The sequence below is a fragment of the Miniopterus schreibersii genome (genome assembly GCF_964146895.1).
Source record: "Miniopterus schreibersii genome assembly, chromosome: 11".
NCBI lineage: Eukaryota > Metazoa > Chordata > Mammalia > Chiroptera > Miniopteridae > Miniopterus > Miniopterus schreibersii.
In genome coordinates, this window is record NC_138111.1 from 53,222,690 (window position 1) to 53,237,220 (window position 14,531).

The 14,531-nt window shown below is 38.7% G+C and overlaps 1 protein-coding gene across 15 annotated transcripts in view; it reads right to left on the bottom strand.

The window, feature by feature from the left end:
• BNC2 (basonuclin zinc finger protein 2) overlaps window positions 1-14,531 on the bottom strand; it is a 402,482-nt gene that overhangs the window by 323,657 nt on the left and 64,294 nt on the right. For 8 of the 15 annotated variants that reach the window (XM_081151985.1, XM_081151999.1, XM_081151998.1 and 5 more), the window contains exon 1: window positions 10,746-10,819. The exons of the other annotated variants lie outside the window; for them this stretch is intronic. In XM_081151985.1, coding sequence (XP_081008111.1) covers window positions 10,746-10,787 — 42 coding nt within the window. In that variant the 5' untranslated portion in view covers window positions 10,788-10,819. Of the gene's footprint in view, window positions 1-10,745; window positions 10,820-14,531 lie in introns of those variants that run through there. 15 annotated transcript variants of the gene reach the window in all.

The window sequence follows — 14,531 nt, forward strand, 5'->3', positions numbered from 1 at the left end:
GGAGCAAATGTTCCTGGACAGCACCCAAAGAGTTAAAATTACCCAAGAAAATGCAGGCAAAAAGAGATGAGTGGCTTAGACTGGCTGATTACTCTTATAAGGATCTCATTTGACAGGGGTAAAATACAAAGAAAGTGTGTGCCAATTTTTACAGAAAACATATGGGAACTTACCTAGGGAAATTTGCTTTCTCTTAACTAAACAAGGAGTCTTTTCAGGTATTTTGAGTTGAAATTGAGAAGGACATTTTTAATTAGAGAGAATGTGGAGAAAGAGTGAGCCACTGGAGAATGGTGACCATAATGCATTAATATTCAACTTCATTCCTGGGTAAGGTAGGTGGAAGAGATGAAAACAAGGGTTAAATTTCTACCAATACCCAGTATACAAAGGAAGAAAGAAGGAAGGGAGCATGAGAGGGAAAAAAGAGAAGCACCAGCCTCTCTCTGCTTGAATAAGCTTACAAGAAACTTTTTTTAAAAGAAAAATTAACAAATTAATTTATCCCCCACTCCAAGCTGTGGCTCTTCAAAAAGAGAATTACAACAAATATGAAATGTAAACTGCTAAGGCAAGAGCTCCCTTTCTGTCCCAAATGCCCTGTGTAGCCAAGGTTCCATGTGAATAAATGCTTGGAGGAAGCAAATGCATCCACACTATCTGTCTAGCTCTGAATTCCACTGCACCAAATGTGGAAGGGTGAGCTGTGGTGAGTACAGGTGGGACAGAGGGATCAAAATCACAAAGGTACAAAGGTCTTTGACCAGCGCTGAAATATCCCCAATCCCATGACAGTCCTCCTCCTCCCCCATCCCAAAACTCAACTCTCATCCAGCTGATCGGGCAGCTTCTCCCCTCCCCAACTGCTACTAGGAAGATACTGAAAAAAGCAAAAGATTGGACAATTAATGATCAGACAGGAAAGGCTGGAGAGCAGTAAAGGTGATTCTAGGCTCCCTTGGGAATAATAAAGCGACAGAGGGGACAGAAGTGCCAATTAGTACATTCCCAGGTGAGAGAGATGAGGCCAAGGAAAATAATGGAATTAAATACCAATTTTGCATCAACATTACTCTTCACTGATATGAAACTAACAAACAACGAATACAAGAGTACAAAATTTGCAAGAGTCGCAGGATCCACTATGGGGAGAGAGGGGAAATGGGTGGAAGAATGGGGGGGACTATGACAACTAATTTTGCCTCCACCCTCTTCTGTGATCTCCAGTCATTTCAGAGCCCTCTTTAGATGTCATTCCTCTTAATTATAAAGTTAAGAGTAGAGGAATGAAAGGATGAGTCCTTCCAGTGCTAGCATTCTAGAATTCTACAGACAGCAGAGGTTACATAAAAGAGCATGGAAGATGGAGCCGAACTACTTGGGTTTGAATTCCAGCTCTGCCAGTACTAGCCATCTGACACTGGGAATGTTACTTGACCTCTCTGTAACTAGATTTCCCCATCTATAAGAGAGGAGAAAAAACACTCTACCTCATGGAGCTGTCCTGCAGATGAAATGCTATGCCAGCTATAATCATGGCTGTGGGCTAATTTTGTATCCATTGCCTTTGGGTACAGGCATTTATGTGGTTCATCACCTTCCTGAAAAATTCTTCCTCAAGAGGGGCAAATACTCTGCCCACAACCTCCTGGAGTACTTCCTTCATAGGCCAGAGGTAGTCATTATTAGTCAAACACAGAAGTCTCCCATTAGCCTAGATGCAGCCCCAGAATCCCCACTAAATCAGAGCTCCCACAAAAAATGAGTCAGCCATATCTTATATACGGATAATACTGTATTCCTTCATCACTACTTCCATCCCATATTGTTCAAAATGGTTCAAATGTAGTACCCTCAAAAATACAGTTCAAGCGAACCTCTTTTGTTGGAAAGGACCTTTACAAAATAGAATCCACAGCATGTAGCTATCTTGTGACTACTGAACTCTGACTTCCAGCACCCTGGACGAAGAAACCACAGCTTCTCTAGAGACATTTGCACTGTTACCTATGGGAAATTATGGGTAAAAGCTGATGAACTGAGTTAGCTGATACTGTATGAAAAGGACATTCTTCATTTTATAGTCCACAGTCCAAGCAAGGTGTTGGGAGCAAATTCTTGGTGACAATGTGTTGGGATGTAGAGGAAAGAAAGCCCTTTAAACAAGGTCAGTGTTTAGCACATTTGATTCAGGCAAAGATGAAAGGATACAAAAGGAAAAGAAAACAACTCCTTCGCATGCCCACACCCTGCTGGACTTTACCTCAGGATAATCAGAAACTCCTCCCTCTCAACACAGCCAACATGCAGAGCCTGCTCTTCCCCATTTGTTGTTACTCTTTCATTCCCTACCTTAGTTGAGATAAATTCCACCTCCTTACACACTCCTCAAACCAAGCCTCTCCTCTGCAACCCTCTTCCATTACCACCTGGCTAAATTATAATAAAATTAAAAGCCTCTGGTCTTGCTCCCCTCAAATCCATCCTACAATCAAACCTCTCAGATAATTCTCTTGCTTAAAACCCAAAGGGTTGTGTGGGTTTTTTACATGCAATAATATGGATGAATCTCAAAAGTACTATACTAAGTGACAGAAGCCAGACTGAATAGATTAAGTATTGTATGATTCCATTTATATGACACTCTGAAAAAGGCAAAACTATACAAGGACAAAAAAACACATCAGTGGTCGTCAGGGGCTAGGGGTGAGAGGAGGGGTTAGTCACTCAGGAGCACTAAAGATTTTAGGGGGTGTTGTAAATGTTCTTCACCTGAACTGTGGTGGTGGCTTCAGGACTTATATCAAACACACCAAATGATACATGAAAATGGATCAGTTTTATTGAGCACAAATTATAACTAAGTTTAAAAGAAACAAGGAAACTGCAAGGGCTCTCCCACTGCCTATAGCTTCCAGGCATTACTGATCTGTCTGTCCCCTACCTTGCCCTCCACATTCCAGCACTTCTAAAAGTATCCAGCACCCTCCATGCAGAAGTTTCTCACTTCTGGCTCACTCTTCAACACAACTTTTCCAAATTAATTCCTAAATCTTCCAGGCTGTCTCTCCGCATCTCTCAACCCTCACTCTTCCCATGCTAAGTTAGATGTCCTCTCTATAGGTTCTTATAATGCCTGGTATTTCCCTATCATTGCATTCAAAGAAATGTATTATGTTGTGGTATAATGATCTTGTCTCTCATCGATCAACTGAAATGTGAATTCTTTGAGAAAAAGGACTACTTTTTATTCACATGTGTTTATGCAGCCTGGCACATGGCAGACACTCAATAAATCTATGTTGGAATAATGTTTCATAAGGCATCATTGTATCCCTACCACTTACAAGAGTGCCCACTTGGCGCAATAAATACAGGCAGCTCTCGCTTTGCATGGTAATGCAAGACAATAAAATTGACCATGCAAGCTAAAACCATGCAAAGCGATCTTAATAATCAATTGGCAAATTATGATTTTTTTCTATGACCCTTGACATTTTTGTCAAAAACATTAAAAACTCTCTTATTATCAGTTATATATGTATAGGAAAATGGGGCGGGGGGGGGGAGTAGAACATTTGTTTAGGACATTGTAATTCAAAACATTAGAAACTTTGAAAATGAAAGTGTTTTATTTCTTTATAAATTTAAAATATCAAATAAGCATCTTCTGTAGGCCTTGGTGAATTGGCGTATGCCTAAATTTGGATTAGCTTCCAACATTCTACCCTTCGTGTTTTCATTGTGGTATAATATCCCTAAAGAGTTCCTTTAATGTGAAGTTTTTTGCCAGCATCCTTTCCTCTGGTAGGTCCCCCTTTTGGTTACAGTCACCTTCCTAATTTACGATAAGTTACTCTTTGCTAAGCTCCTCTGGCTGCATATGCAGTCTCTAGAACTGTTGATCTTCCATGGTCAGCTATTTTTTTCTAGAACTCTATTTACCACTGGTTCAAATTTCACTTTCAGTGTTACCATTCTTCATTTCTTTGCTGCATTTTGATCTTTGTCAGCCAATTCCCTCTTTCAATAATCCCTTTTCATAAAACATTACCTGGGCTTATATGTGAGAGATAAGGAGGTAACACAGCTACAACCCTTTACTGTCTGTTCAAGAACCAAATAACAGGATGTGCTAGTTGTACTTTAATCAATTACTCAGTTAACATAACAATGTAACTGAAATTTGAACTGTGTTGTTGGGGGATGGTTTTATTAAATTAACCATAACTGAAATTTTGCCTACTGGAACCATGCAAAGGGAGAAATATCTGTATTTAATAAATAAATAATTTTAGAATGAATGAACTGGCTTATCGCTGAGCCAGATTTAAGGAATAGGAATTTATGCCCTTCCCATCTATACCTTCTATCTTATAACATCACAAACTTCACAAAAACAGGGCAACTTCCTAAGGACCCAATTCACAGTTAAGTACAACATATTAAGAAGAGAGATCTAGATTATAATCCCAACTCTATTAGTAACAAAGTTACGTACTGACACTGTGCCTCTATGACTTTCCCTATAAAATAGGGTTAATAATACTTCCTTCTTCACAGGGTGATTCTGAGAGCCAAAGGAAAAACAAATTTTAAAAAGTACTCTGAAAAATCCAGGTAGATACCATCTTATCAGCTATATACTCAGTACGCGTGCACCAGGCACTATGGTAAGATCTTTACATAAATCTTCTCATAGGATTCTCACAACAACCTACAAAGTACCAGTATAGCCTCCACTTTACAGAATACTGACACCTACAGAAGCCAAATAACTTGTCCAAGGGCATGCAAATTGTAAGCAGTGAAGCCAGTATTCGAACTCCAAAAGTGTATCGTGGGTCAAGTTCTTCAAAACGTTTTCACTACTTTGTCTTCTTTCCTCAGAAAGTGGGAGGACAAGGCACTGAGAAGGGTAAAACACTGACTCCTAGAAGTTGAAATAACCTAATGCACTATTACTAAACATAGTAACCTGTTAGTTTTACCAGGACATTTACAGGTTTTTGGCAAAAGGACAGAGATGCACAACGTCCAGAGACCCAAGGAGCTAAGAAGATCATTCCAGACTAAAGGAGGAACCAAAAAGGGGGGGGGGGGGCTGTCCAAACATATTCAATTATTTTATGCTACTAAGTAAATGCATAAACACCAGAAAAGAACCAACTAAGAAACAAAATTCACTTTGCAAGAATAGTGAAGGAATTGTATTTATCATGAATTATAAAAAAGCAAGAGTGCTATAAAAACAAAATATGTAGAGCCAACAAACTTCAATGACATTTTCAGTACCAGGGACCCTGAAAGTTAATAACAAACAGTGTTTGCTGAGGTCTGATTTCACAAGAATTCCATATGGAACAGGAACATGAGAGCCTAATAAGGATGTATGATATGAAAGCAAAGGGATTAGTTAACTAAAATAAGTAGGTTCCTCTCTAAATACAATCCACTCTTAAGAACACATTTCGAACATTTGTATCTCATTAGAGGTATTAAGTGAGAAAGATTCTCGATACCAAGCAGTCCTAATTATAATTCATCTTAGGAAATAAAGTGGGTTTTCATACTAAAAGGGAGAATACACTTCAAGAAACAGCTTAAAGACCGTAATGGGACTGTCAACAAAGTCAAACACCAAAACAAACCTTATGGCTCAAAGAAATATCAATACCAACTAAAAACTGAATAACCTCACTAATAAGATGTATTTTTAGACTATTTCCCAACACCTCTTTGCTCTCCCCTCATACCTTTCACCAAGGTACTGCGAATGGTGAAAGATTGTCAACAAGAGGACTTCACTGGCAGGAGTGCACTTCATTGGGGGAGGGTCAGTTCTAGTTTTCAATCCCACCAGAAAGGAGTACAAGCCTCTCATCTCCGAAAACAGAAAATACTTTAAATGATACACATAGTTATAGACTAAGAAATATTTTACAAATCTGAAGGAAAAATAGTAGGAGAGGCATGATTAAAGCATAGAAACATTTTGTTAGATAGAAATTAGACTGGCCTCAGGTAACAGAAAATCCAGTTTTTAAGAGCTTACATAATTATCAGTTCTCCCACAGAACAAATACTCAGAGGGAGCAGCACAGTGCTGGGTGTCAAGGACAAGGGCTCTGTCTTTCTTACTGCAATGTCCATCCTCATGCCTGCTTACTGTGATGCCAAGTATCACAGCCAAAATTTCAAGCACTGGTTTGTCTTTTATTCCAGATGGGAAACTTTTACTACTCTCTTGGAGCAGACTTCCTCCTACAAATTACTGGACAAAACCTAGCCTCATGACTACTCTTGAACCAATCACTGCCAAGGGAAATGATATTGTCATGACTTTTAAAAATATTAATCTTAAGATATCTCCTATCCTTGCTAAGATCAAGGACTTTCCTTTTCCCATCCCCCAACCACAACCACTTGGGAAGAGAAAGGTGGAATGGCTTTTAGGGTAGGCATCAGTATTTACCTCACTCATTTTTTTAAAATCCGACTCTCAAAGGGCAGTTTAATGTAAAGAAGTCAACAGTTAACCTCACTACCTAGAGCTAGGTCCCTGTAAGTTCAGAGAACATCCTACCATTAGACAAACAGAGGCACCAGAACGCAATGAACTATTTTACTAGTTAGATGAGTAAGAGCCAGTACAGCAAAGCAGCTTTTAAAAAGCACAATTTCTCAGCCAATGGCATGAATCAGAAGATACTGTGTCAGTTTTCTTCAATTTTACACTTCCCAATGTGATCTAGTTGGCCAATCCTATGCAACCTCACCTCTCAGCCTCTGCTTAGGGAATGAGGGGTGGAAAAACATACTTGAGTTTAGATGTATCAATCACTCCATTTTTGTATTTTTTAATTAGCTGTCTTTTTCCATTTAGGCAATTTTTCCCTTCCTAGAAAAGCAATCAATGTCAAATTACAAGAGCTTATCTGATTTTAAAAAAATAACCCCATGCAAGATAACTTCCTGTATTTGGGTTTTCAGTTATAGGCATATGATGAAGGAAAATTCAAATACCTTGAAAGACTGAAAATGCAACCAAATTTGAGGGTAAGGGCCATTCCATTCATATCTTAACTTTATAGACATCATTCAACCCAAAACTGGAATCATTAGGCTGACCCCTATTTAAAACATGAATGCCAATGTATGAAGTTTTTCTCATTTTAACTTAAACTGCATCACATACTCCTCCCAAATACACATCTCTTCCACCTCTGTGCTTCTGGGTTGTTGTTTTCCACCTGAACACCTGCTTTGCAAATTAATGCTATCATTTCTGTGATTCAAATTTCATGAGATGAAATTCAGGTTGTGTCACAAATGCGCCAGTGAACAGCCCAAGACTCTGAATCATTCTTCACAGGGTTCACCCACTGTCCAGCTCTCAACCTCCGTGAGGCCTTTAGCAGACCCAAGAAAGATGCAATGCTCTATAAAAGTCCCCAGAAATGATGAGACTAAAAGGACAGCTGACTATAGTTGAAAATAGGACCACTGCCTACATCTTTCCTCACTTATTTTTTTTCCCTTTAAAGCAGTGCAGGTGGAAAAGAATCAGCAAAGGAAGCGGGAAGGCTCAAGAGAAGATGGTAAGGAGGACTGTATCTCTGACTGGTTTCTCTATACTCTGGACATGCCTGATCTGCATGCATCTATACACAGCAGAACAGACATAGACACAAATGATGGCAGCTAAACCTGACCTTTTTTTTAATTTTTTTAAACACACTCCAGAAGTCCCTGAAATACCGGAAACCTTTGGGAGACTGAGCCATCTGATGACAATTACAAGAATCCTGCAAGGGAAAAGAATGCTCGGAGAAGGCCAGACAGCCATGCAATTATAAATCTTACCTTAGCCCCAGAGTCCTCCCTCACCACACCCTCCACATCACTGCCAGTGAGAGGTGAACAATGATGCTGTTACTCCACATTCCCAGGCCGATCCTAAGGGAGAGGCATGCTCACACACACTGCTCCAGAGAGCTCATCATGATTTTGGTTTGCTTGGTTTTCTCTGAGGTAAGACACTTCATGACTGTCATGAGTTTGGTTCCCAAGGATGTGAGACTTAGAGGAACCGAGACTTTCACAGTAAAGAGATGATGAAAAAGCCGAACCACTGAAAAAATGTTAGCGTGAAACTAAAACTTTTTTCCATGCTCTGTGCCCTGAATTGATCCTTATGGAATCTGTTGAAGAGGTTTGGGAAGTAAGAGTAGTGGATGGGAGGAAGAAAACGAGCTGATATTTACTAAGCACCTCCAAGAGCAAACCACTTTCAGAATTAAGAAACCTTGCAAAGAAAGACTATTTACAGTAGCCAAGATATGAGAACAGCCTAAGAAGTGTCCATGGACAGATGTAAGGATAAAGAAGACGTGGCAAATGAAATACTATTCAGCCCTAAAAAAGACTATAAACATTCCCATTTGTAACAACATGAATGGATCTTGAGAGTATCATGCTAAGTGAAATAAGTTATATGGAAAATGATAAAAAAGCCCGTATGATTCACTCATATGTAGGATACAAAACAAACAAAAAAGAAACAAGTGAACAAACAAAACAGAAACAAAATCACAGAACACATACAGACAACAGACTGTTGGTTACAAGAGGGGAAGTGGTGCGGGAGAAGAACAAAATGGGTAGAGAGTCAATTACATGGTAATGGATGAAAACTAGACTGTTGGCGGTGAGCATGCTATGATGCATACAGAGACTGAGATTCTGCTGTACACCTGAAACTTATGTAATGTTGTCAATCAATGTTAGCTCAATTACAAAAAACAGAAAATAACCCTTGCAAAAAAGATGGCATCCAAATTTAATGAGAACGAAGATTAAGAGAAGCAATTTAACCAATCCCAAAGCTCTTTAACGAAGACAATGGGGTGGAAACCCAAGCCCATCTGACTCCAAAGCCCATGCTCTTTCTGCTGAGCAACACTGCCTATGAAAAAGCAAGTACATCAACTATGGAGTTGGACCTAGTAGGACACAAAATGGCATTAACCAATAACTATCTTACCAAGGCACAACTGCCAATTTCTTTCTTCTTAATTAATTTATATAAAGTATTAGAAATGAGTTGCAAGTCATTTGAAGAAAGTGAAAAATATATATATATAAATAAATAAATATTTGTTATTCATCTACCCACAGAACAGATAACACTATTATTACTCATATGGTATATTTCCTTCCAGTATTTCATATTTCATCTATACACACACCCTTTTATGTGCCATAAAGTTGGAGTTATGCTATTTATAACTTTGTGTCCACTTCTTTTCAATTAACTGTGAGTATATTCCCATGTCATCAAAAATGTCTCAAAAGTTGGATCTTTTAAATGATTACATCAGAATAGATTTCATAACTAAAGTCTTCCAACTTAAAGCCCTGTGTTGACAGGATTAGGAAACTTAAATACTTGAAATATTATATATTCCACGTAGATGTCTAAGGAAACAAGGAAGTTCGGGGTACTGCTGAACGATGAATCATCATTCCACAGAATACCTGCTGTTTCAAGAGGATATACTTCAGCAGAATCACATTTGACGGATCTTTGTTAGAAATATAATCAACACAAACACACAAAATGTGCGAAATTCAAAATTAGAATTGCAAATTCAATTATGTTGTACCAATGTCTTTTGTGGGTCTCTATGGAAGTCAGAAGTATCAAGCATTTCAGAATTTTATTTAAATAGAGTTATGATAAGTTGAGGACTTACTTCAATTTGTTAGCAAAAGGTGGGCTTTTACAACATGGTACATACCAAAGAACTGTTTTAGTATCTTATAAAACATGGTGGTGGTAGTAATGACAGCAACAATAAAAAGTAAAAACGACAATGACAGTGATGGTGGGTTTCATTTATTATGTCTTTTTCCGTATCTGTCTCTGTTGCCGAATATAGATATTTTAAATTTGATTCTCTCTAAATCCCATAAGGTAGCTACTATTCTTATCCCCACAAAATATCAAGCAACTTGAAGTCACAAAACATGAGTTCAAGTTCATTCTTGGTTCTAATGAGCTGGAAATGGTTTCATCTCTCTAGCTATCCAATTCCTTCACATGGGGTTGGGGAGGAGAGCACTGTAGATTAAATGAGCTCTCAAGTTCTATGGATTTGACAATCACTTGAAAATATGTATGTGCCCCTCCCAACCCATGGCAAACACATACCACTAAATAATATGTCACTACATGTCATTATGGCTTCACAATCTATCACAGCACAGCACCCTAGGAAGTTATTAACAATCAACATGTTAGGTTTTAAAAAAGACCTCCTTGGCCTCCCAAGGTATGCACTAGATGTCACAAAAGACCAAAAGCTGAAGCTTGCCAATTCTAGAAATTTGAAACCAATAATGAGTTAAATATGTCAATACCTGGTATTAAGCTGAAAACTCTTGAAAAACTGGGGTTCCTTGCCACCCCAAAAGCTGGCTGACTTAGTCTTATAGCCCCACCAATAGTTTCCCAGGACAACCAAAACAAAAGGTACAAACTAGTCTGCCTGGGTAGGGCATGAAAATCCATGCCAAGTCCCAAGAAAGGAAGGAGGGCTGTCCCACCAAAGAGAAGGCTGTCTCCAGAAGGAAAGCATTGGATCTCCATGGGGGAGGGGAGGAGGTGGTCCAAATCCTGATTTTATCTCACCCTTCTCCTGTGTATTAAGTTAATGTTTTAGCTCAGTGAAAGTAATTACCAGCCAGGCTCTCCAATCCATCAATTCACCCTGGGCATTCATGCTGATTCTTTCTTTGGTCTCTAGGACCCAAGAATTCCTTTTGTTGATCTGGAAGTGTGAAAGAAAGGTTGGTTGTTACTAGTTTCTCTTTTTGAATTCTAAATTTCTGCCAAGTAATTAGGAAAAGAAAATGAATAACTATTTTCAAGTTTTTAAAGAAAAGCTATAAAAGTTAGAGTAGGCATAGACTCACAAAAATAAGATTAAAACCATACATCTTTGACCTCCCCTCTTTCAAGCAGAATGGACAAATGCAATTTGGCTCTAGGCTCTAAACTCAGGGATTTGATCCAAATCACCTCCATTCACATTTAGGTACTTTGCCAAGAGTAGCTTAGTCAATAAATGAAACATATATGGACTTACAAAACAAACACTTCCCTATATCCCCACAAGGATCCTAATGGAAGGTAGTATTAGTATCCCCATTTTACAGACAAGGTTAACAAAGTTCAGGGGTTAAAAATACTAGCCGTAAGATCAGACGTAAAAAGTAACAAAGCAGTCTCTGAGTCCAAACATGAGTCTTCTATGCAATTTTTCCAAGTAATTACAACATGTTATGGTTTAAAAATATTCCCCCAACTGAAAGTAGCATTCAAAATTATATTAAGGCCCTGGTCTGTGTGCTCAGTGGTTAGAACATCAGCTAGCACACCAGAAGGGTCGTGGGTTTTATTCCAGTCAAGGGCATGTACCTGGGTTATAGGTTCAATCCCTGGCCCTAGTGAGGGTGCATGCAGGAGGCAACCAATCAATGGGTCTCTCTTACCTCTCCCTCTCTTCCTCCCTCCCTCCCTCCACCCCTCCCCTTCCATGCTCTTAAAAAAAACACACCAAAAAAACACACTATACTAAAGACTTTATGAATTAAAAGGGAATCCTAAATGTATCCAACCAGCAGGCAGGTATTCATTTTGCATTTTCCACTAAGCTATATAGATATGATACAGGAAATTCTATAATTACACCTACAATTCTCTCTGCCACCCTATAAATCCATTGCACAAACACACTGAATGGGCACTATAAATATAATAAAGATATACCCACAGAGCATATACATGGGAAGTAGAAGGTAAAGAACCATGTGGCAGTAACAGCAACAATAGTGAGCCTTTTCTGCCATTTAAGTTGTAAACTCAATTGCTTCCATTGGTCACCGCAAACCCAGTAAGAAGGAGGTCTGCAACTGTACCACCAATCCAAACGGCAGGTGGCCCTGAAAGCTATGGGAACATCAACAGGACTTTGTTTTTTATTGTCCAGAACCAAGGTTCCAGGATCTGCTATGAAAACGGGCGGTGTTTGACTCCTTAGACATATCAACATCAGCTAAAATACACTTTTATGTGTATATATATTTCCTTTTTCTAATTCTACAAGTGACATACTCTAGCTGTAGAAAATCTTGAAACTGTAGAAAAGCACAAAGAGCCCAGCCAGGGTGGCTTAGTGGTTGACCACTGAACCATGCACCAGGAGGATGCTGGTTCAATTCGTGGTCAGGGCACACGCCCGGGTTGCAGGTTGATCCCCAGTAGGGGGCGTGCAGGAGGCAGCCAACTGATGTCCTCTCTCATCAATGTTTCTACCTCTCTCTCCCTCGTCCTTTCTCTCTCTCTAAAATCAATAAAAACATATTTTAAAAAAAGAAAAGCACAAAGAAACAGAAAATAGTCATAATCCCAGTACCCAGAGGTAAAGACTGATGACATACTGGCCTGTTTCCTTCTCATATTTTTTCCCTGACAGCTAGACTATTTGAAATAGTTCATTTTCTACAGAAAAGAAAAAGAAACTAATTCCTTCAGACAGAAACAAGAAGGGAAATGTAGCGTATAAAAAATTAATTCCATTGTATTTATAAATAAGTTCAAATTTCTCGAGTAAAATCGTAAAGATAACTACAGCAAAAATACTCTTAAGTCCTTTGGAAGAGCTCAGTAAGGTCACCATCTGACTCTAGTGCTTCAACCACAAAGTCAGAAGAAACAATAAAGTGGTACTCTTATGACACTAGGGTTTCGTTTTTCAAAACTTTATTTTCTAAAGTCCCATTTTTGTGCTGAAACTACTAACCCTACTATCCTGATGGCGTTCAGGACACCGAAATGAAGTACCCTGGCATACTGAATATCTTAACATAAAGGAGAATATGGCAGAGTCAGGAAGGTCACTTTTACTTTCCCCTAGCCCTTCTTCCCTGAAACAGGCCATAAAACCTTAATATGCCAGGTGCCCTCCCTATACCCAAAGGAAAAGAATATCCTCATCTCTGAAGACAAAGGAATATGGAAAAGAATCCTAGCACACCAGACTTACTAAGTTTCCCCCAGTTCACTATAATTGCCTCATGTTCCTGCACCTATCACACTGTTCCACAACTGTGTACCCTTCATCAAATATAGCATAAAATAATCAGCTCTGTTTCTTTGGGTTTTCATTTCCTTATGACTATTCCTGCGTCAAGTAAAACTTACATTAAATTAATTTGTATGCTATTTTCCTGTTAATCTGACTTTGTCAGTTTAATTTTCAGACCCAGCCAGGGATCCTAAGAGGGTCAAGGAAATCTTATTCCTCCCCTACAATCCTATCAGTGAGAAAAGGAACTTCAGCTCACCCAAAGCAGCAGCTATGTAGAGGGAAGCAAAAGGTCCTGTCTTCTTCAAAAAAATTACACTTCTAGAGGATACACTGGAAATGTTTAAGTATAGTATATATGCCTTTTCTGCACATTTATAATAAATAACCAAGTAGCAAACCCCTCCATACTCTTAATATGAAATGGATGGCTCAATAGGAAGGCCAAGTGTCTAACCAAGTTGAAAGCACCCTGCTTTTCACACTGAAAAATAGAGACGTAAATGGAACCAGTGACTTTGATAATGCTAAAAAGAGCCACTAGAACATAAATATATTTTGCAGCAATTTCATTGATCATGTATTTCTAGGGTACCGATTTAAGAGGGGCTCATACAGAAAAAGTACTTTTGTATTAGTTACTGCTAGGTAAACACAAGTTTTACATAATCTTCAGTGCAACAGACGTGAATTTTATTCCCCACAGCCTAGTGATTTTAAATGCCCTGTGACCCTCTTAAGCACTGCCAACATCAACATCTGGTACCTGGCACAAAGAAAATAGATTCTAAAAGGTTTTTTTTATAAACCTTTCATTTTCATCATATGCTTTAAATATGTTTCTAAGATAGTTTTCTTTCTCCTCTTTCTGATACACAGAAAAAGTAAGAGGCTTTTCTATCCAGCAGCTGCATTATGTTTTAGAAGCAGAAGGGACATATAGTTCCAAAAATCAAGTCGTTGCTAATATCTTTTCATTCTCCCCCAAAATAAGTGATTATATTCACTATAATGGAGGCCTGAGACCTGACTGGATGAAAGAAAACCAAAAAATTATTGTAATTATCTCCCCACAGATACATACACTTGTAAAAACGACTTCAGAATCCAAGGCATATCCTTTACACCAGCGATTTTCAACCCGTGCGCGGCAAGAATTTTTAAAACATGCAACACCTCCCTATTTAGGGGCACCAGCCTCTTTTCCCTTAAGACTGTCAAATAAAGAAATGATAACGGCCAACACAACAATAGCCGTCCGATGTGAATGAATCAAAATTATACCTATTTTTTTAACCAGATTGGCAAAAAATATATTTTTTGGTGTGCCACAGAATTTCAGTAATTAGTTTATGTGTGCCGTGAGATGAAAAGTGT